Below are 21,061 nucleotides of genomic sequence, written 5' to 3'. Positions count from 1 at the left end.
AAATCTAGAACATTATGGGATAGAGCGCCTTTGCTTTAAAAATTGATTACGTAATATCCGGGGCATGTAGCCTCGTTGTGATCATGAACACGTGATCACTATAAAGACCGGAGGCGCCTTTGTTTGGGTCTCTCATTTTCATTGGGCATTGTGCGTTATAGGTAGGTGGAGTGCTTTTTGCTACTGTATTAATGTCATTCTTTTTGGTTACTTGCAGTTCATGTACGACAGAGCGTATCGTGTTTTGTATTTTCCCCTCACACTAGATATTTACTGTACTTTTTATATACACGTATGATGGCCGCTTTTTCAACGCAGGTATGCGTCCCCGGGCAAATGAGGCGCCGAGACGCCATTTTATTCAGTTCTAAGCGTTGTTCGCTTGTTAAGGTACAGTTTCGCATGACAGAAGTCGATGCGCGGTTTTTGAAACCCTGTCGTTTTAAGCGTTAGCAACACATGCAGAGCTACGTTAGCTTGTGTCCAGCGTGTTGAGCGGTTCAATCCGGTTCGGTTGGTCATTCATTTTAAATCCGCCATTTTGTTTTGCCAGACTTGTAGGCCCCGTCTACGAGGGTGAACCGGGCTGTGGTGCTATGACCCTTTGATTAAGAATAGCATTATTTAGATGTTATTCGTACTTTGATGGAGGGAAATATACGCGAAATTATTTACTTTGCACTGAGCCGCTCACCTTTACTCTCCCCGAGCGAGGAGAGTAGTTGGTTTGGCGTACCTGTCCGGGCTGTACGTGCGTGGTGTTGTGGTGTTATCCTGCCGTGCTTCTCCCTCAAATTTCACATCAGCCCAGTCATACGCACGTGTTTTTTTATTATTTTTTTTTCTGGAGACTACAACCAGACGCAAATATGGCTGAGGCGGACCGTCCAGGGAAGCTCTTCATCGGTGGCCTGAATACCGAGACCAACGAGAAAGCCCTTGAACAGTACTTCAGCAAATACGGCCGAATTGTGGAAGGTAATTCTGCCAGGTGTACCTGAATATATATGTATTTGACTTGAATTCTTCAGTATGATTTACGTTGAAGGATTATTTTAGGTATAGATATCGGTTTTTTAGCAGTTGGGGGAATGGATGGTCTTCAAACTGTAAAGATGTCGAAGTTAGTCACATGGCATGATTGGTTTAAAAGCTAGACAAAGCTGCTTTTTGGTCATTTTCAGAGGTTTCGAGTTGCAAGCAATGATGAATCCTGAGTTTTTGAATAACGCTGAAAAAAACTTGTCCTCTAAGAAGTTCTGAGCTTGCTTGCGTGGGGATGTCTTGGCCTAGGAGCCCCTTGTAGCGGGCAGGGTGGTAAACTGCTTTTTTTCCCCCCTGTCACTGAAGTGCTCTTGATGAAGGATCGTGAAACAAACAAATCGAGGGGATTTGCGTTTGTGACGTTTGAGAGCCCGGCGGATGCGAAGGATGCTGCGAGGGAAATGAATGGAAAGGTAACCTGCCAGAGACTGGCCATCCTGAGTAATAACGCCAGACAGTCTGGTGTTTTCCCTTTATTAAGTTGTTATGAATGCAGCTTTAGCACTTAGGGTGGGGAGTATTTTATCCCAGGGGTTGAGAGGGGATGACATTCTTCATATAGCTAGCAAAATTGGTTGACCTCAAAGCTGAGCTTATTGTTGATAACCCCTTCCACCCACTTCATTCCAGTTTCCAACTGCTACTTTCAGGGAGGTGTTTTAGAGATGCCTGTAGTTAAGAGTGTCTACCATGAAATCCTTGGTTCTCTGTGCAGAACTTATTTATGCATTTAACATACCCGTTTCCTGGGCGAAGCTGTTGGCTTATGTGTCATGGCAGTGTAATATGGTCGGACTGAGATGTGTGTAATGTATTGTTACAGGTCAAGGGCTGTTTTGCATTTATTTTGTAGTTTCCACCCATTCGGGTGGACTAAAGTTTTATTTTCTTGTATAATCGGGTTTAAACGGATGCCCTGGATGATGTCAAGGGAACAGCTTAATGACATCCCGGGATCTGTTAGATGGTATCTACTGGAGGGGCTGATGCTGGTCTCCCCTGGCCTAACCCGGTTTGTGATTGCACTTCTCTTCCGAGCAGTGTTAAAGTGACCCTTGTCTTCCACCCACAGTCCCTTGATGGCAAGCCGATTAAAGTAGAGCAAGCCACCAAACCGTCCTTTGAGTCCGGGGGCCGGCGCGGCCCCCCGTCCCTCCACCCTAGGAGCCGCGGCCCGCCCAGGGGCCCCAGGGGATCCAGGGGCGGCCCCAGCGGAATGCGAGGCCCACCAACTCGAGGTACCTTGCGCCCCTTGGTTTGGGGGTGGGGAGGGGGGGCTGCATTTAAGTTCTTGTGTAGGCTGTGATGGAACAATTGACTTTGATCAAATGAGCTGAAACAACTTGTTTGTCCTCTAAGAAGTTCTGAGCTTACAGGGCATGGTGGCGGGGGGGGCAGGATGTGGTTTTGGGGGTGTCGCCTTAACTGAAAGAACTAAGAGTTTTTAGATCCCTTTTTTAAGGGGATTTCATCCAGAGGCCCGCCGCCGATGAAGAGAGGACCCCCCCTGCGCAACGGGGGACCCCCACCGAAGAGATCCGCGCCGTCGGGACCAATGGGTTGGTGTGAGTTTGTTTTTGTGATGGAGGGTCATACGGGGTCTTGAACTGGTCCGCTGCTTTTGACAGGATCCGGTGGGTTGCGCGTGCTTGGCCGTGTGCGTGTCGGAACGCTACTTCTTCCTAAAGTGACGGCGCGTGCAAGACGTGAAAACAGCATTGATCTTGGGAAGCCTTGTTCCAGGTGTAGTCGGTATTTGTGGCAAAGGGCAGGCCGTGCTGGGGTTTATGTAATCTCTGACCCCTTGGATCATTACCGATTGGTGTAATCTTTTTTTCCCTTCAGCTCCCATGTCTCGGGAAAGAGACCCCTATGGCCCACCACCACCTCGCAGAGATGCCATGCTTTCCAGGAGAGATGATTATCCTTCTCCAAGGGATGATCATTACAGCACTAAAGACAGGTAAAGCTAGAAGATGCCTAAATTACTCTCGATTGTTTGTGTATGAGCTCAATTTTGTGGCTGGCTTTTACTAACGTTGTGTGCTCTTTTCCCTCTAGCTATTCCAGTCGGGATTACATTAGTTCCAGGGATACGAGAGATTATGCTCCGCCCCCAAGGGATTATGCGTATCGGGAATATCCACACTCCAGCTCCCGTGATGAGTATGGGTCGATGTCACGTGGCTACAGGTATTGTTGCTTCAGCGAGGTTGTCAAGATTTCGTATGTGCTAAGGTTTCTGGCTTTCAGATAGACAAGTGCACTTTGAACTGACCAGTCTCTGTATTTTAAAGTGACCGTGACAGCTATGGTGGAGGACGTGAACCCAGGGGTTACCTAGATCGCCCAAGTGCTGGTTCCTACAGAGATCCTTATGATGGTTACGGTAAGACTATGTACTTTGTGGTGTCTGGGTACGCTGTCCTAGTAGGGAAGACGCCTGTTGTGCACGTTTAAGGTTCTTGTTGGCCTGGAGACAATGCGTCTGATGTCTCAAACTCCTCCAAGGGGAAAACCAGTGCAGAATGAATTGCAGACCCGAACAGAGCTCAATAAAGAGAGCCTCAGCAAATGCCCACTTCTACAAGGAACCTTGCACGGTGACCGATTTCTGGAAATGTAATTTATAAAGCGCCCGGTCCAAAAAAAAAAGCAACCTCAAGAAATAAAGCCAAAAAAAAGTTGTCAGTCTCCTACGCTAAATTAAAGCTGGAGTTCATCAGAGGAAATCCCAAGCCGCTGCTCAAGGAAAAAAAAAAGTACACTGGCATGTTGCAGGGGTTTCGTCATTGTTGCAGTTCCCCCCCACCCCGAAAATCCCTAATTTGGGTATCTTGGATACAGTATAGGCAATCTGTGCCCCCATCCACCTGTCCCAGTCCAAAGTCTTATTTGCAAGTCAAAACAAAGCTATAGCTTTACCTGGGGGAGAGACAAGTGTTTAAAGTTTTGAGAAGTACACATTCCTTTCACGTTAAACGAAAGGTCCGTTTTTAAAAGGAAAAAAACAAGTTAAAATCAACTTGGTCCAGAATGGAGGTGTTAGGAAGGAGAAAACACACACACAAAAAAAAAAACCCCACAACCAAAAAAAAAAAAAACAAGACAAAAAAAAAACTTGCAGAAAATGTTTAAGTGATAAACTTGCCAATTACCTGACCCATTGACCCTGCAGGTAACTCGCGCAGCGCCCCGCCCTCAAGGGGGCCCCCACCCTCCTACGGTGGAAGTGGCGGAAGCAGTCGTTACGATGACTATGGCAGCAGTTCCAGGGATGGATATGGGAATCGCGACAGTTACCCCAGCAGCAGAAGCGACCCGTACTCCGCCAGCCGCGGAGAGCGACTTGGCAGGCAGGAGAGGGGGCCCGCGCCCCCGATTGAGAGAGGCTACCCTCCTCGGGAGACGTACAGCAGCTCGAGCCGCGGAGCGCCCAGGGGCGGCGGCCGGGGGGGGAGCCGTTCCGATAGAGGAATTGCCCGAAGCCGATACTAAAACGGACCACATGAATGACTTGCTTGTACAGGCCTACCGCTTTGCTCTCGGAGAGGAAAAAGAAAAATCAAAAATGGCGATTTGAACTTTGGTGGACAACAATAACGTTTATTTATTGTTGAGCTTTTTTTCTCCTCTCCCCTTCACTACCATAACTGTTCCGTTTGAGAAGAGTAAAGTGAAATGTTTAAATGAGTTTTATTTTATTTTCCCCCCCCCCCCACCCGCCCCTCTCCCCTTGATAGTGCAAGCCATTTTAAAAGTGATAAGTGTTCTGTTTTTGGTTTTTGTACACTAGTGCTGTTAAAACTTGCTGCAATTCCCTGGAATAACATGCCTTTTCATTTACTAATAAAGTTTTTATATCGACAATTGTGAGCGAAGCTCGTGGATGTTCCAAAGATCGATTAAGTGTATGCACAACTCTGCATTTGCCTTTCAAAGCTTTACTTCTGTTAAAGAAATTCCAACAGTCCGAAACCCAAAATACTGACCAAAATAAGAACTATTGGACCTTTTTACATATTAGCGAATGCTGTTATCTAGAATTTTGCTCCTGCAGTTTCATTAGTGGCCCTGTGGTCTCATTGCAAAAAAAAAAAAGGCAAATGTTACTGTTCCAAACTCTTTATCGGTGTAGTTTTCCTCAGTTTGAAAAGGATCCTTCACCATAATGAATAAACAATGGTGGCTTACTACGACCTTACCAAAGAGCCTGACAACCAAAACGCAACCGAATCTTTTCAACACTCAACAGATTTAAACAAGTTGCCTGTGACAACAGATGGTAAGCAAAGCAAACTTTTTCTTTCCCCCCTCGTCTAAATGAAGGGTTCAGTTCATTCACGTGAGTAGCCATCTCCGCAAAGGTTGGTGCTGTAAACTGCAACATCACTATTGAAAGTATCGCCTCAGCTCAACTCAAACCTTTGTAGGAAAAAATGCTGCAGAACGGCAAGCCCCGATACCCCAAGTCTTTTTAATTTAAAGACTAGTCCTTGAAAATGGTCATTGCAGAGCACCATATGAAATTTTTAACTGTATTTTCATCTTTTGGAATTTGCATTAAACCCTAAAGCCCAGAAAAGCTCAAAGGATTTGAGGCCTTTGTATAATGTAAAGGAGTCATTAGTTTTTGTAGTTTCTGCAAGTCTTCGTGCTTATAAATACAGAAATATCCATTTTGGGGAAAAAAGGAAATGAAACCTCTGATGGAATATCCTTACTTGGAACAAAACTGGAAATGATGGATCAAAAACAAATTGGATCGTAGCCTAAAACTGCTCAGAAGATGAGGACTTGAGCCTTTTTTTTTCATTTTTTTTTAAATTTGCCCTACTTAATGTTATGCTGTCGTATTAATGTTGTCTTTTCATTACAGGATGAAAATTGCGGTTTGTGAATTAAGTGGAAAATTAAGTCATGGATTTCATTCATGAGTTGGGTGTTGGTCAGCAATGATCTCAAGAGTTGAAAGGTTAGTTTTCACAATCATTTTCTTAATTGGTGTTTGTGTACTGTTTTTAACCATTTACTTTAATAGACTTCAGAAAATTGTATGCAACAACTCCATGTAACTCGTTTTAATTCTGATTTCTAATCTTTGCTTGAAATTTACAGGTGACTGTTGGTTGATTACCAGACCTCTGTTGTGGTAATGGGACTGGCCTTGGGCAGCATCCTCAGAAGTTGAAGAGGAGTACTTGAGTTTTGGATAAGAGGGCAGTCTGGCTCTTATGTGATGGGGTGGGGTTTAAATCTGGGACTGTATTTCAATAAAAATTCACTGAAATTGACTTGTTTGCCTCAATGACTAAATTTACAATGGAACTAAAGGGTTTCTTGATTAGAGATTAAATTACAAGAATGTCTTTTGGTAAAGGGTTAGAATGCAGGATCTTCTCACAATGGGATAAATGGAAGGGAGTCTGTTAAGCTGGTATTTTAAATGCTTTTCATCCCAGAATGCTTCACATACAGGAAGTGAGCAACTGAAATGCAGCACACAAACACCTGCATCATGTCACTAGTTGCACTGCACAGCAGATCATGTCGAGTGGAAAAACATCCTTCACCAGTGAAGGAGGAACTTTAGGGAGGTGCAAACTGGGATTTCATTGGGGCACCATGTCTTATACCCCTACTTGTGCAAATGGTGCCATGGTTTCTCAACTTCAAGGCCCAGGTATAATGCTCTTGCAGTAGTTACTTAATGGTGGACTTGGCTGAAGGCAAATAAGGTGGCCTTATGTAAGGCAACCTTACATTACTTATGCAACAAATAAAGTTCAGCCTATTTTCATGTTGATTAAAGGCAGTTTTTTTAAATCATCCTTTTTTTCTTGCACAGCCTTTTTATGATGGCATGATCCACCCCCCCCACCTACTGTCACACAGATACAGTGCATAATCAACCACATTTGTTTATTCATGTTGCATTGCGTGATTTAGTTAAGTTAAATGATTACAGCTTTATTTTAAGGGTTTGCTTTTTCTTGCCTTTCCATTTTTTTCTATCTTGGCACGTAACTTTAGTCTACTTGCTGAGCGTTTGAGGAGCTTGGATTCACAGAGCCCTTTTACGGTCGTTCCCAGATCGCATCGGGTTATTTTTAGGCTAAGAAGCGGATGTTGCTCCCGATTTTCCCTTTGCCAAAGGAAGCAAAAAAAAATCGACTTTCAAGTAGCGATGTGATGAATTGAATGTGCAAGGATTGCACAGAGTGAAACCACTGCATCGTTTGCAGAAACGTGATAGGCTCGGGAAGTGGCACGCTCGCAAACGCTGCGAGGCGTCTGTAAAGAAACAAGGGAAGTTAAGTTCCCGTAGGAAAAATAATTTCCTGGCGACGGATTTCCCTCCCAGAGCCCAGACATAACGGGGGGACGAGCGATGGCTACAATGCAGCGGTAGTGCGCTCGGCGCTGCGATTTCAAGACGACAAAAGCAGAAGTGGATGATGATATCGCGGATGTGGGTTATATCTTGAGAACAAGCAGGGGCCGCTCTCGATACAGACTGCGGGGCGACTGCACATCCAGCCCTGGCGTGGCGATGAACCCAGAAGAGCAGACGGTGACCTGGCTCATCTCTTTGGGGGTGCTGAATTCGCCGAAGAAGAACATCGCGGACCCGGAGGAATTTCTGAAGGCGTCGTTGAGAGATGGGGCGGTTCTCTGCAGGCTCATGGAGAGGCTCCTGCCGGGCTCTGTGCAGAAGGTAATAATAAACCCAGCGGCGAGCGCGTCACGATTGCCCTCCTCGCTCGCACGGCGGGATGGCGGGATCATCCGCACGCCCGAGGAGTGCATTGCGCATCCTGGCTTCAATTCTTGCACGGCCGTTTCGCTGGTCGCAGGTTAACCCCCCCAAAAAAAAACATGTTAAAAGTACGAAGACAGAGGTGCGCATCATGGCAGGAAGTTTGCCAGGCAAGCCGTGTCAAAGCATCATCGCGCTTTTTGACAATGATAAATAAATATATATATATAGGGCTCTTGAGCTCAACAAATCTTTTCATTGCGCTTTAATATATAGTGTTAATGTGTATAATGATAACGTTGTTCTATCGTGCAGCTAAAAAAAAAATCCGAAGCTTCAGTTTCCCTACTTCCTGTAACTAGTCGACGGATTTTCCGCATTCAGAATGAACTATAGCATCTTGCGGTTGAATTCTGCGCCTACAGTTCTGTTTTCTACAACTAGATATAATATAAAATATCACCGCTCAGTCGCATCTCTGATATAAAAAGTCCTGACATGTTTTAAATACACGTGCCTCTCCGCAGCCCGATATCTGCACTCCTAGACTTTGTATTTCTCCTCGGCGGCTATTCCTAGTGCATATGGCATTCATCTTGTGAATTCCTTTTAAAATAAACCATCCTTTGTTGTAAAATACTGGCTGTAATTCGGTGCAGATCAACAAGCCTTCTCTGTTCCCAGTTCACGCTTATCGAGAAAGCGTCGCTGGCGCGTACAAGGCCAGCGCTCCGTGTGGAGACGACAGAACGGGTTTCACTCGTTTGCGCTGCTGCAACTGTAGATTTTTTTTTAAAAAAAGATTGAAAAACTATGACAAAAACTTTTAGGACACGAAACTAGCACACAGATTGAAACAGCGATCTTAATAGCCCATGGATTGATATATTGTGCTCCTGTGTTTTTTTTTTTGGAGCCACTTTATTTACAATTCTCTACCTTGACACTGTCTCAAAGAAGAAGTGACACTTCAGGGTGACAGGGATATATATATACAAAGTTTTCAGTTAGAGTAGTTCAGGTGGGCAGCTGGATCAGCATGCATAGGCTGCAAAGGAACAAGTGATAGGTTTATTCCATGGTGAAAGAGAACGGAGGCAGAGAGGGCACTCAGGCGGTGCAAAATGGAGAGAGGTGTCAGTACCTGCCTGTGCATAGAGAAGATTACACGAAAAAAAAAGTCTGTCATTGAGAGAAGGGGGAAGGTGTGAACCACGTTTCTGGACAATTTTCGTTTCTGATGTCTTTTTGCTATGGGAGTTGAAAGTTAGTTTTTCAGCTTGGAGTTGCCCCTCATCCAGGAGAATCAGTCCCCAAATCAGTGTTGTACCGCCATGAGGGGGTACCAAGGCGTTCTGATGGTCAAACAGCAAATGGCAAGACAACATTACCTTCCCTGAAAGAAGGAAGCTGTGGATCTCTGTGGAAGGCAGCTGGGTGTGGGGGAGAGGCCGGCCTCTCCGACAGGAATGGGCTGGGTGAACGGACGTCGGCCACGTGCTTTTGCAGCCCCTCAGAGACAATGGAAATACCTGGGGAAGCTGAAGGCACAACCGGCCAATGTGGACCACAGATGCACAGGTTCTGGACAGGGGTTCGAAGCCATGTGCCGATCACTGGAGACCTGCATGTGAACCTTGTTGCAGGAGCCAGAAACTGCCCATCTTGGGACTCACGGACCTTGCATTCTTCCGAAGCCACAGGACACAGGGAATCTCCATCTCCAGATTCATAACCACCAATGATTTTTTGTTGTTGTTGTTGTTGTTGTTGTATAACTACACAAGTCAGATTCAGCAGCTGTTGAAGACTCGGCTAAAGGCTACAACTCCTGTCCCGCACAAGAAGCAGGCCGGCTCGCAGACGCGCCCCCTCCGAACGCACCCACCTCCGTGGTGCCTTACGGAGGAGTCAGCGCTGATCTGAGGAGCATACCAGTCCCTGTCAGCGCCAGACAGGTCACAGGACCAGAAGACTCAGGCCGACTAATGCCAGGCCGTCCTGCCCATCAGAGTGTCCCCCTCAGACACTGCCAGTCTTGTGCCACCTAATGGAATATCCTGGTCACAGCTGGCGAATCACAGTCTGTGGACCACAGGGCAGCAGCTCTGCCGAGTCCAGCAGAGGGAGGCGATGAGGAGGGCGAGCTCTCAGTGCAGCCTGGAGCAGGAGAAGAGAGCCTTGTTGTTCTCGCTGAGGCGTCCTGGCCTGCAAAGCAGTTCTGTTGAGGAGATACGGCCCGAGCTGCCGGCTGGACACTTAGATTAGCGCGGGGCGACCTGACCCGAGTTCAGGGCCGCGTGCGGGCCCAGGAGCGGCATCGGGGACCTCAGCAAAGCAGAAGAAAGTGTGCAGAACGAGAACTAGCTCCTTTTCTTACTCGTGGCTAATTGATCCAAGAGCCTGAATCAGCAGTTCCTTAAAACATGCGATGGTGTCGGCCTCAGCATCGCAACCGGGACAGCTGGTTCCACCCTCCCTGCCTGCTTTCAAAACACAGCTGGAACAGAAATGGGATCATTTAGCTACTGACTATAACAGGCCACAGGAGGCCAATGGCCTTATGTCGTTAAGGTTTGCCATTGTAAACCCCAAGTAAACTGGAATGTGATATTTCTCCAGTTTTCTAGGGCTTTATCACAATTACACCAGTCATCGCTAACTTGATTAAATTTCTCCTTGATTTTATACAGTGGTTCGTCACAGGCTACAGACGAATCGAATGAATAATAATAACACCACCTCTCTCTGCTTTTACTGTGAACACGGTTTTACCGTGGTAAACAACAAAAGACTAACAGGGGTATAGACAACTGAGCTGTAACTGTTGTTTATTATCATAATTGCACATTACGGGGCTGATATGAGTCACCAGATCACATTTTCACTGGCCAGTCAGTGAACCTGTTTATTCAAGGTATCATTAGAAAGAAAACTACATGGTTCTTTGTTCTTCTCTATTTAGGGACTTGATAAGAGCAATGGGCCTTTGTACAGTTTGAATAGTACCTGTGTTAAGTGTCTGCGGTCATAAACACTTATGAAACTTACTAATGCTTTAAGAAATGTGTAAATGTTGCCTTTAAATGTCTTGCTTTCTGTGACGTCGAATCTTTAAAGCCTAAATAATTATGTATAGGTTTGTACAGCGATAACAGAAAATCGTTCCTCGTCGTGAAACTGCACCTTGTGTCTTTTTCCTTTATATGGCAAGAACGGTAATATATAAACACACTAGAGTACATCAACAAACATCAACAGCTGCATCTTACAAAAACAAAAAGGTCAGATGAGGTAAATAGAGGTAACAACTGCACAAAGGCACACCTTTCAGATTCTGAGGTTTCGAAATAGGTCGGAGAGATTCCCTTACGTCTGTTTTAAACTGCTCAGCTGTGGGTCCCTTTCCCAGCGCACCTCGGTGTTTTGTACACAGTGGCGACCCAGCGCAAACTGCGCCCCGCGAGCGAGTGGCAGCGCGAGCCGGCTGAGGGCTTGTGTCGTCACTTCCTCTTTACGGCTGTCTTCCTGGTGACAGCTCCCCAGTGTGAGGGAGGCAGGCAGAGGGGGATCGATCGGCGCTCGCTTGCCCCAACTGTGCGGAAACTTAACACGCCTCCGTCCGGCTGCGGTGTAATGGACTCTTGCCTCCTGCCGTCGTGCTGTCGCGACCGGCTGCCGGGGGCCTTGCCAGTGACCTCTCACTGACTATACGGGTCGGCTAATGGTTTATTTTTTCGCAATTGCCGTTTTTTAGTACTGCCAGGAGCCGAGGACTGAAGCGGACTGCCTGGCCAACATCAGAGAGTTCTTAAAGGGATGTGCCTCGCTGAAGATTGAGGTACGTGGGGAGCAGAGGGGGGTGTCTAAGCGTGTACACTGTAATGCATGACCCGGCTGAGCTGAGTATCTCTTCATAAACCCGCTCAGCTACCTTTAGGTGTTTTTCGTGTTTTGTGGAGGCTGCAGTGTAACTGTTGTTTGTAGGTGTGTGAAATGGTTAACCCAAAATGACGCGATCCCTGCCCCCCATAACACACACACACACTCTGCGTTTCACCCTTGTCGTGTTTACAATTTTTGGACAGTATCCGAGTTAAGTTCAGGTGGCATTTCCCGAACTGGGCGAATAGTTAAACGCTACCGCGACGTTGCAAGTCAGAGGTGGCGTGTGCCGTTTCTTTTTCTGGGGGGGATACTAAGCGTACATTTTGTAAGGTCTCTTTAATGCTGTTTAATTCATGAGACACTAATTGCATGCGAACCCCCCCGAGGGTATCTGGCAAGTAGTGTTGCTCGGAAAGATCGGCATCACGTTATTTGAATAACTCCGTACAACTGCATTAAGTCCTGCTGCAGTTAAAAAAAACAGCTACGGCAACGCCGGAATGGAAGTGACTGTTATCGCCTTCTCGTTTCTTCCTTGTGTTTTTATGTGCCACGGTGATTAAATTCAAGCTCAGAAATAGCTCCGATTGGTATATTTATAGCAATTTGAGAACCTTCATTTGAGTTCTCAGTTGTGCTTTTTTCCCCCAAAAGGGTTTATTCTTCTTGCTGAATGGGTGCAACTCGGTTTGCTTTTTCGTGTCGGTGGGGAACATGGTATTTTGTCCGGTGCTATTTGCATACTCAACAGGTGCAGTGTTTTTGATCAGATAGAAACCCCATTTTTTTGCTGAAAGCAAGCCCTGGAAGTAACATTATTGTCTGAGAGGAAAAACTTACTGTGACTGGTGACTGGATCACCTGTGGGGGGGCTAACAATTTCTGTGCAGAATTCATTGTTTAGAGAGCAGTGGACATTTAGGGTTTTCTCCTCCACCCTGTGCTCTGACATCAGTGCTGCCCTTTGGAAGGCTTTTGTATATCTGTAATTTAAGACTGCATAATGACAGTCTCTGTCATACACAAAATAAAACTAAGTTTTTTTTTTTAAATAAAAAATAAAACAAAGTAAACCATGCCAGTGAAACATCTTAGCCTTAGTACTCCTCAGTGGTGAGGAAAATAGAAAAGGCGTTAGCTAGGACTGAGGGCACATTTTCCCAGCAGGCCCTTGAGTGTCCGTCATGGGTACGTGTGATTTATTTATAATAAGGGTTTCTCTGCTAGTGGGATCTAAGCATTAGAGCTGTACTGCTTTGATGCCGTACAAGGACAAATGTTTTTCTTTTCAAAATCTTACAAAACAGCACACACTCAGTGTGCTCTTGAAATTCCATGAAAGTTCTGCAGTCACCCCAGGGCGGCTCTGAACTCGTCCTTTGATCTGCAAGAGATGTTTGCCAGCCCCATGGCCTAGTTTCTTGTCGTCTTGTTAAGGACGGGGGGGAAAAAGAAGTCCATCTGAGAAACAAAAGGATTGTTTGTTATCTCTCAGCGCGCCACATCTTCATTCTCTTGTCAGCCGAGGGCTGGGAGATTTGGAAGCTCTGCTGTGTCGATGGATGTTTCCATTGCATCGGAGCTCAGTGACCTTGCTAATCAATCTCTGATCTGCTCTTTTAGATCTTCCCCAAGGGTGTCGTGCTATTGGGATATCATTTTGTTCTGTATTTCGTGTCAGAGTTGGGACTGTCTGTGTCCCAAGATACAGTTACTAGCAGGAGGTTGTTGAACTATTTAGCTGTAGTGGGACACACCTTGTGGCGATGAAGAGCTGGTGAATTCACTTGTCCCAGCCCTGGTGTGTTAAGGTTTCTACTTGTTTTTCTTATCGCCCCACATGTGACTCATGAAGTGCTGTCCAGAAACACGCTGTAACCCAGCACAAACACCTGGAGTCTGGTGTCTGCCCTGGGCCCCCGCCTATAATGTGAGCAATGTCAATGTGCTCAATGACCAGAGCAAAGACTTTTGGGATATGGGGTCCATAAACATGCTTTTCAGATTGCGTTTTGCCACAGGTTTTTTTGTTTGCAATATCGGAGTCATCTTTCTCTTTTTGGAAGGGGATCAAAGGGAGACATTTGCTTTTCTAATGAGGGCTTGCATAAGAGCAGGCATTCACGGTGATTGTAGCCAGAAAAACAAAACACCCTTTTTGCTGCAAAATCACGTCTCCTCAAAATCAGCCGCCAACCGAGATCCGTTGGAAACCGTGAAAGCAATGAAAGAGCTCTGCTTGATGTCTTCATCAGGGGAGTGATGTGTTCTTTCCCTCAGCAACTCCCTTTATCCGAAGATTTAAATCATGGTGTGTATATTTTTGGAACACCTTTAATTTTGCGAAAGAAATTGTTGCTGGGTTAATTTTGGAATAATTAGTGCATTTAGTGCTGCACCGCATGTGTGTGGGCTCCGTGTCTTTTATAAACATGACCAATCCCGTGCTTTCCTCTGGTCTCTACAGTTTATATGGACCTATATTTAACTTAATCTAAAGGAGCAAGGCATGCTGGCTTATTTTGTGAGCAGCCAGGGTAGCTGTTTAGCTTTCACTTCTGCAGGGAAGTTGAGAAAAGAGGAAGGAGCCGAGTATGGGAACCGCAGGGCCCATCTGCAGAGTGCGTCCTCAGCAAGCTCGTGTTTGCTTGAGCTGCAGGATCGAAAAGAAATGGCCCCCGCAAGGAGAAAAAGAGATTCGAAAGACTTTTTATGACTTTTTATGGTTTTAACGGGAGGGAGCAGCACAAGCTTTTCCCTTTTTTTTGCGCTGGGGTTCCTGCTAAACCTGTTGAGGAGCCCGGGGGGGGAGGCATGGAGATCAGAGAGCAGACCTCGGCCTGTTTGGCTGGCGAAGGGAACGAAAGAAAGTTCAGAAAGACAAGCCCTTATGACAAGCTCTTGGTGGGCCGGCAGCAGTTGGAACGCCTGCTGCAGGGATGCTGGGAGACGGGGCTGTTTCAGATGGGCTCATCCAGCTGTTTCTTGAAAGAAGACAGGGTTTCAGCTTCAACCTTGTGGCTGGGTAGGCAGTTCCATACTCCCACAACCCTCTGTGTAAAGGACTGATGGGGTCCTTGCTCCCCAGCCTTTCCTGTGGGCTCACGTCTTGAATCAGTCTTGTTGTGAAGTTCACACAGACCCACAGGACCTGCGACTGACACCTGCAGTTGCCACATCGTCTGTTGTTTCAATCATTATTTTATGCTCCCTTTTGTTTGCGCAATGGATGTCTTTACAGCTTAGTAATAGTTTTGAATGGATCGGCCGAATGAATTAATTATAACGGTAATATTAGGGGCCATTTGCCATGTGCTGCTGCAGATATGGAGGTCCCTTGGGAAGCAGGCATGTACTGTAAAATGTGAAACTCTACCTGTGACATGTAACCCAATACATTAGTGTTCTGTGCAGCCACACACTGGACTCTATTACATTGCGCGCTAAAGAGATTTATTCCAAGCACTATTTATTTATAAATATATTTATAATAATTTATAATAGAGATTTATTCCACGCACAGTGAACAATCGTTGACCTTGATTCTTCGAGGCTCCAGTTTTGTGCATTTGAGTGACGAACGTCCCATTCTGATCCTGATCCTTATCCTTCTAGTCATCGTAGTCCCACCCCAATCCACTTGTTTGTTTTAAGAGAAACACTTTAACGCATAGCACATACATTCTTTTCCCCCCAGTGAATTCTCAACCCTGACTCTTTTCGTTGTTAGGGTTTCGAACCAGAAAGCCTGTATGCGGGAGAGAACTTTGGCAAGGTGCTGAATGTGCTGCTGGCGGTCAACATTGCCACCCAAGGTAAGGCAAGACCTTCTCCAGAGATGTCCTTCTCCTGTCCTCGTGACAGTGCGCTTTGATTTTTCTGTTGTAGTACAGCTGCCATTTACTCTGCAACTGGGGTCTCTGAAGAATTCTGGGCAAGAATAGTTTAGCCAGTAATATCAGTAACGTCAAACTATTGTGTGCAAAACTCTTTTGTTTCCTCTCCAGCTGCCCTTACTGACTAACATGGCCCATGAAACTGCTTCTTTAATTCTGCAGTCTGCGTAACTTAAGTGTCTGGAAAGTGCTTGTTTGGGCTGTATCCTAGTGCTCTGCAGACATCAGCCTCATGGCTTAAAAATAGCCACAATCTAGTTTCTGCGAGGCTCGAATGCAATGCGATTTTAGCTGGATTTGTCCCAGAGCTTTCATGAATCACAAAGGTGTCCTTTATAGGCTGCTTGTTCAAAGCAGCCTCTGCCAGTTTAAGGCTGCCTGCCAGTTTAAAAAAAAAAGCCAAATTCAGATTCTAAGTGAAAACCAAATCTGTTCTGTATTCTTTGCATGTGTTTGTAGAGTTTCCTCTGTTAGGGAAGCATGGCTCATATAGCACAGTTCACACTTTTTCTTTTTGTGTGGGGCACAGTCAGGTGCAGCCAGGGGAAATATTTTGTCATAAAACATTCAAAGAGGCAAAGGGGAGCACACTTTGTAATCCGCGTGGTCCAAGAGCCACGATCCAAGTAACAGGTTTAGCACAACCTGTTGGGCACAGATTGAATTCTCCTGTGTAAAAGATTTTGATTGTAAGTCACATTTCATCCAATAGTCCACATATCGTTCAGAGGACGTAGAAGAAATTGCTCTGCTGCAGATCAACGCATTGTGTGTTTTCCGTGCCAAAACAATTGGATTTGACCAGGATTTCCCAAGTAAAGCTTCATAGTCGGATAATCACTGGTGGGCTTGGTTGGGCTTGAGTGGCACAGTGGCGCCCTCAGCCTGGTGTGCACACACGTGACCCCTGACGCGTCCTGAATGCGTGTGGAACTGCAGCAAGAGCTGCCTCGCTCCTCCGGTCAGTGCAGAGGGGAATCTGCAGCGTGGAAACATCACTGGAGACCCTTATCCCTGGTGTACGGGTCCGAAGGCCGGAGGACAAGGATGAGCTGCTGAACAATTAGCAGTTCAGGGCAGAAGTGCGGCGAAGTGGTCAGGGTTCTGGACCTCTAGCTGGTGGGGGATGTGGGTTCAAGTCGCAGGCGAGGTGCTGCCGATGGAGCCTCAGGAATGCTCCAGCAGGATACCCAGCTTTATACATGGGTACATAAGTAGGGTGCTTTTGGATAACATTATCAGATAAATAATTTAGCAGTGGTAGTGAGTGATGCCAAGTGTGTGGTCAGAGTTCTTGATGTTTTCTGTATTGGTAGTGGTGGTTTAGACGTTACCGTCAAGGCGACCTTGGAATGGAAAGGTAAATGGGGAATTAAATGACATGGACATCTTCCGCTCGGAAGCTTTTATTGCGAGACTTGTGTTGTCCACTGGTGGTGAGGAATAGCTGGCTCTGACTGCTGTAAAGCTGCAAGCCTCGGAGATGAGGACAGCAAGTGTTCAAGCAGCAGCAGCAGCAGCAGCTGTGCTGGAGTGCTCTTTCCACTGGCCGCTTCGCCGCAGGAGGTGGGAGGTGAAACCTGCTGTGTGATGAGCCTTAACCCTTAAAGCATTGAAGGTTAAACCCTTAATTGGGTTTTGTCTCAAATGGTTTTCTGCATCATACGTACCCTTGATACTTACTTAATAATAATAATAATAATAATAATAATAATAATGTTTCTTTATTAGCCCTATACAATTTCTTGCATTAGGAATTCGTCTTTTCGCATACCCCAGCTTTTCTCCAAGGAGACACAGACACACAGACAGGGAGAGAAGCCGGGGGTCAGAGCGCAGGGTCAGCCATTGTACGGCGCCCCTGGAGCAGTTGGGGTTAAGGGCCTTGCTCAGGGGCCCAACGGAGTAGGATTCCTCTGCTGGCCGCGGGATTTGAACCGGCAACCTTCCAGTCACAGGCGCAGATCCTGAGCCACAGAGCCAGATAGGAAATTAACTCCTCAGGCAAGTAAAGGACATAACACCATGCACAATACCTTTAACACAACACAAACCCATTAACAAATAAGTGACATGTATGATGAGAAAGAAAATACTTATATGAATGGAGTAAAATATAGAATCAGTTGTCAATATTAAGCAAGGTGATAACTGTGAGAATAAAAGATAACTTAGTTCAGCTCTATTTCAATCTAGGCAGTCTAAATCAATGCCCAGATGGAAAAATCTCAGATTCACTGTGCAGGGGGCGGTCATGACTGTCAGAGTTTGAATTGGCACTGCTTCTGCACTATTTGATGTCTAAAAGCCAATAAATTTGCTGGCTGCCTTCACAGTCCTGCTCAGTCAGTTTTTTTTATTGCATGTACTGTATCAACGTTGCCAAACCAGGCTACTTCAGTGAATTTAGGACGGAGTCAATGGATACATTGTATAGAATAAAGTCATAGTTGTAGTACACGTGTTAAAAGAATGGAATTTTCTATAGACACAATGTCATTTCTTTCATATTAGCAACGTTCAAGCCCTTTAAAAAGCTTAAGCTTAACCTCAGCTGACTGTGGCTTCATTCAGTGTCTGTACATGTCTGTACACATGCTCCAGGAAAGCTGCATTGTAACATCAGGCAGAGCCATTTGATTGCTTCTGGGAAAGTGATGCAGAGTTAAAACAACACAGGATCTCGGGGTTTGGCCTATATATGGCCAGAGAATAACATTACTGCTCACAGATGAAACGTTTTACTCATGTGCCACCTCACATTTATTACCTGTGTCTCAAAAACTAAAAACTGGGCCAAGCTGCGTATTCCGATTTCTGTGTTTTCCTTCTATTTCTTCATTTTTCTGCATAAGGATGTCAGGAATGTTAAAAAGGAGACAAGGCCCTCCAGCCAATCTAGCTCATTTTATAGTTAGTGGTTAATGAATCCACAGGGTCTTGAACGAAGCCAGGGCTTCAGCTTGAGCCACATGTCTGTGAAGCTTGTTCCATACTCCTGCCACCCTTTGGGTACAGTGCCTCCTTTTTTCGGGCCAGCACTGCAGATCTGAGCATCCGCATCAGGCTGGTCACATGGAGAGAGGGCAGTAAGCCTGCGCTTCACCCCTGCACAGGAATGACCAGGAAGCAGCGACCCCTGGAGTGCTGAGTTCTGCAGATGGCTCCTCTGTCCTCCTCGGCGTGTCCCCCAGTCTGTGTGCTGTTCCAGGCCTTGGGGGGGGTTGCTTGATGGCTGGCCCCTGTTGCAATTGCTTTGCCAGAGCTCTGTTGCCTCTGCCCTGGTCCCACTCGTTAACAGGACTCCGAGCCAGTCCAGCTGCACACATGGTCTTTATCAGAATCTTTATAAATAGCACAGGCCTTGCCTCCCACAGCTGCCTCTGGTCTACCAGCTGAGGAAAGGTGTAGCCCTGGAGTTTATATCTAGTAATGAAGTGACAGCTGGCTACATTACAGCAGTGAATAAAATACAGGGATGTTTGCATCGAGTCACACCCTGTCTGACCCTTTATTGTGTTACTGTGTTTCTCCCCCTTAGAAAGATTCATTTTTTTGCTACAGACATTTTAAAGTTATATGAATGACCTTTAAAGAATGCAGACGGCACCTTCCGTAGTAGCTCGGGGAATTTTTTTCCTGGTGTACTCTTGAGCTCCTCTGCTTTTATTTCCTGAAAGCCCGGAGATGATTTGACTTTTAAAAGCTGCAATACTGATTGTGTCATTTTCTTAGTCATTTCATACCACGCTGAGCACAGCAGCTCAGCTGTCTGATTTTCCCACATTATGCAGCATCACACATGCTGGGAGGCTTATTGTTGAGACCGTAAGAAAGGTTACAAATGAGAGGAAGCCTGTTCGTCTGCCTGGCTCACGTAGTTGCGAGTAGCTGAGTGATGCAAGGGCCTGATCCAGACGTTTCTTGCAAGAAGGCAGGGTGTCAGCTTCAACAGGTTCCCACAACCCTTGGGTTGTTGTTCTCTGCACTGATTCCAGAGCAGCAATGTCTTTATTGTAAAACAAATATTGAACGCTGTACTCTAAATGAGGTAATAGAAGGAAGATTTATTGGTCTTGATTACATGGTTCAGGTTTTTCACACTTTTTATGGATGGGCCCTACATTGGGAGTTACCCTTGTCGTGTTGCAGTGCAAACTGACTTCATTTGTCACACTGAACAGTTTTCAACAGCAGTATTGATTCCTGGCTCAGGAGAGCTCCGGGGCTCCCCTGCTATCATTGTACCCAGCTCCTTAATGATTCAGCTGAACCAGTTTTTCACTTAATTACAGACTTAAATGGACTAAATTACCAGTGTTTCTGGGTATTTTACTACGGCGGACATCAAGCTACCCGCAAACTCCTGCATGACTGCAATCCTCTAAAACCAGAGCTGAGTGTTGCTGATTTGCAGTGTGTTGTCTGCATTGGGGTCTTCAGGTTTTAACTGGTGGCAATGATTGTTTTTAAAAATGAGCAGCAGGAGATTGCCAGTACCTTAGTGTGGTATCGACGGTGATTTTCAGGTCACAAGATCCTGGAACAGGTAAAGACTCAGAGCCAGAACAGGCCGGCACATGTACGCAGACACTTGCAGCTCGTTCAGCGCCCTGCTGTGCAGTTTCGGGGGTTTTCCCTCAAGGGCACAATTCTGTTGAGTTAATCTCTCGTGTGAAGGGTTAGAGCAGTCTAGTGTAGGATTGGTCTGAGCAGCAGGAGGTCTGATGCAGGTATGGTGGAGCTCTTTTCTTTCGGCAGTCCACATGCGCCACGCATTTCATGTTCTGTGTTTGTCTGCTTCTAGGTAAGAGACTTCTAGTGAAGGAAAGCACTTAATCGGTGCAAAGCTTTCATGTAGTAGCGACTGTGCTATTGCAGCATTACCAAGTTCAGTTGTTTCAACAGTTGTTTTCTCCGTTTAGCCTCCAGTCTGTTCTTGTTGGCACATTATAAATGGTTACATGTTTGAGTAGGAGCTTCCCTTTTTTTCCAAAGGTAGCTTTCACATTTTCCTGTAGTCCTAAAATTGCTAATCCGCAATAAGATTTTAGGTTACCTGAATAGGCTGCACTATTCAAAGTTGTATATTTAACATATTATTATTTATAACTCAATCTCAAAGGTGATTAATAAATCAGTCTCAAAGTGCAATTAGATACAGATATATGCAACCCAATGAATAAAAAAAGACTTTAAAATCTTGTATACTAAGACCCTTAGATATGACTATTACAGTGACTTGGTGCCAGTCTTTTTCCAACATGCACTAGATTGTCGAATACCTCAAAAATGTTTTAAAATCCTGTTGGCAGGGATTGGAGACAGGCTAGGGAGCAGGCAGTCATTTAACAAGAGCTCTGTGTGCAGAAATGCCAGACGGGGGTCTGAGAAACGGCGCTCATACCTTTACAGTAATCACGGTTGGTCTGTCACGCCTTCTCCTGCTGCTCCCTGGCCTGCATACGATGTG

The 21,061-nt window shown here is 45.8% G+C and overlaps 2 protein-coding genes, 1 long non-coding RNA gene and 2 other non-coding genes across 11 annotated transcripts in view; 4 read left to right on the top strand and 1 right to left on the bottom strand.

Moving 5' to 3' along the window:
- Positions 1 to 87: 87 nt before the first annotated feature.
- On the top strand, positions 88 to 6,338 carry rbmx (RNA binding motif protein X-linked). Of its 3 annotated transcripts, none has more exons than XM_015351763.2 (10): positions 88 to 161; positions 851 to 978; positions 1,351 to 1,457; positions 2,117 to 2,282; positions 2,493 to 2,603; positions 2,890 to 3,007; positions 3,106 to 3,237; positions 3,342 to 3,433; positions 4,223 to 6,019; positions 6,163 to 6,338. In XM_015351763.2, the coding sequence occupies exons 2-9, from the start codon at positions 870 to 872 to the stop codon at positions 4,540 to 4,542; spliced, it is 1,155 nt and encodes a 384-aa protein (XP_015207249.1). In that variant the 5' UTR covers positions 88 to 161; positions 851 to 869; the 3' UTR covers positions 4,543 to 6,019; positions 6,163 to 6,338. The 3 variants fall into 3 exon arrangements, with proteins under 3 accessions (XP_015207249.1, XP_015207250.1, XP_015207248.1); XM_015351764.2 differs by having other exon boundaries at positions 2,493 to 2,609; positions 5,924 to 6,019; XM_015351762.2 differs by having other exon boundaries at positions 2,493 to 2,609.
- On the top strand, positions 1,201 to 1,267 carry LOC138241117 (small nucleolar RNA SNORD61). The gene has a single exon (XR_011190310.1). It is a non-coding gene; the product is annotated as a small nucleolar RNA SNORD61 (small nucleolar RNA).
- Positions 2,344 to 2,416, top strand: LOC138241116 (small nucleolar RNA SNORD61). The gene has a single exon (XR_011190309.1). It is a non-coding gene; the product is annotated as a small nucleolar RNA SNORD61 (small nucleolar RNA).
- Positions 6,339 to 7,265: 927 nt separating the features above from the next.
- Positions 7,266 to 21,061, top strand: part of arhgef6 (Rac/Cdc42 guanine nucleotide exchange factor (GEF) 6) — a 38,681-nt gene continuing 24,885 nt past the window's right edge. For 2 of the 4 annotated variants that reach the window (XM_015351661.2, XM_015351660.2), the window contains exons 1-3: positions 7,272 to 7,762; positions 11,562 to 11,645; positions 15,423 to 15,507. In XM_015351661.2, the coding sequence (XP_015207147.1) occupies positions 7,598 to 7,762; positions 11,562 to 11,645; positions 15,423 to 15,507 (334 nt within the window). In that variant the 5' untranslated portion in view covers positions 7,272 to 7,597. Of the gene's footprint in view, positions 7,763 to 11,561; positions 11,646 to 15,422; positions 15,508 to 21,061 lie in introns of those variants that run through there. The other 2 variants (XM_006632883.3, XM_015351662.2) reach the window with 2 other exon arrangements.
- On the bottom strand, positions 8,683 to 11,572 carry LOC107077920 (uncharacterized). Of its 2 annotated transcripts, none has more exons than XR_011190282.1 (2): positions 11,132 to 11,572; positions 8,683 to 10,304 (listed from the first exon to the last, which is right to left on the bottom strand). It is a non-coding gene; the product is annotated as an uncharacterized lncRNA (long non-coding RNA). The 2 variants fall into 2 exon arrangements; XR_001478896.2 differs by having other exon boundaries at positions 11,178 to 11,572.

The sequence above is a fragment of the Lepisosteus oculatus genome, chromosome 8 (genome assembly GCF_040954835.1).
Source record: "Lepisosteus oculatus isolate fLepOcu1 chromosome 8, fLepOcu1.hap2, whole genome shotgun sequence".
NCBI classification, from domain to species: domain Eukaryota; kingdom Metazoa; phylum Chordata; class Actinopteri; order Semionotiformes; family Lepisosteidae; genus Lepisosteus; species Lepisosteus oculatus.
Note: the sequence above shows the minus strand (reverse complement) of the source record. Positions and strands in the feature narration are given on the sequence as shown.

Coding starts and splice junctions, on each gene's coding strand:
- rbmx (XM_015351762.2), top strand. CDS start 870: ATGGCTGAGGCGGACCGTCCAGGGAAGCTCTTCATCGGTGGCCTGAAT. Junction 3,238..3,341: donor TCGATGTCACGTGGCTACAG/GTATTGTTGCTT, acceptor TGTATTTTAAAG/TGACCGTGACAGCTATGGTG. Junction 3,434..4,222: donor AGATCCTTATGATGGTTACG/GTAAGACTATGT, acceptor TTGACCCTGCAG/GTAACTCGCGCAGCGCCCCG.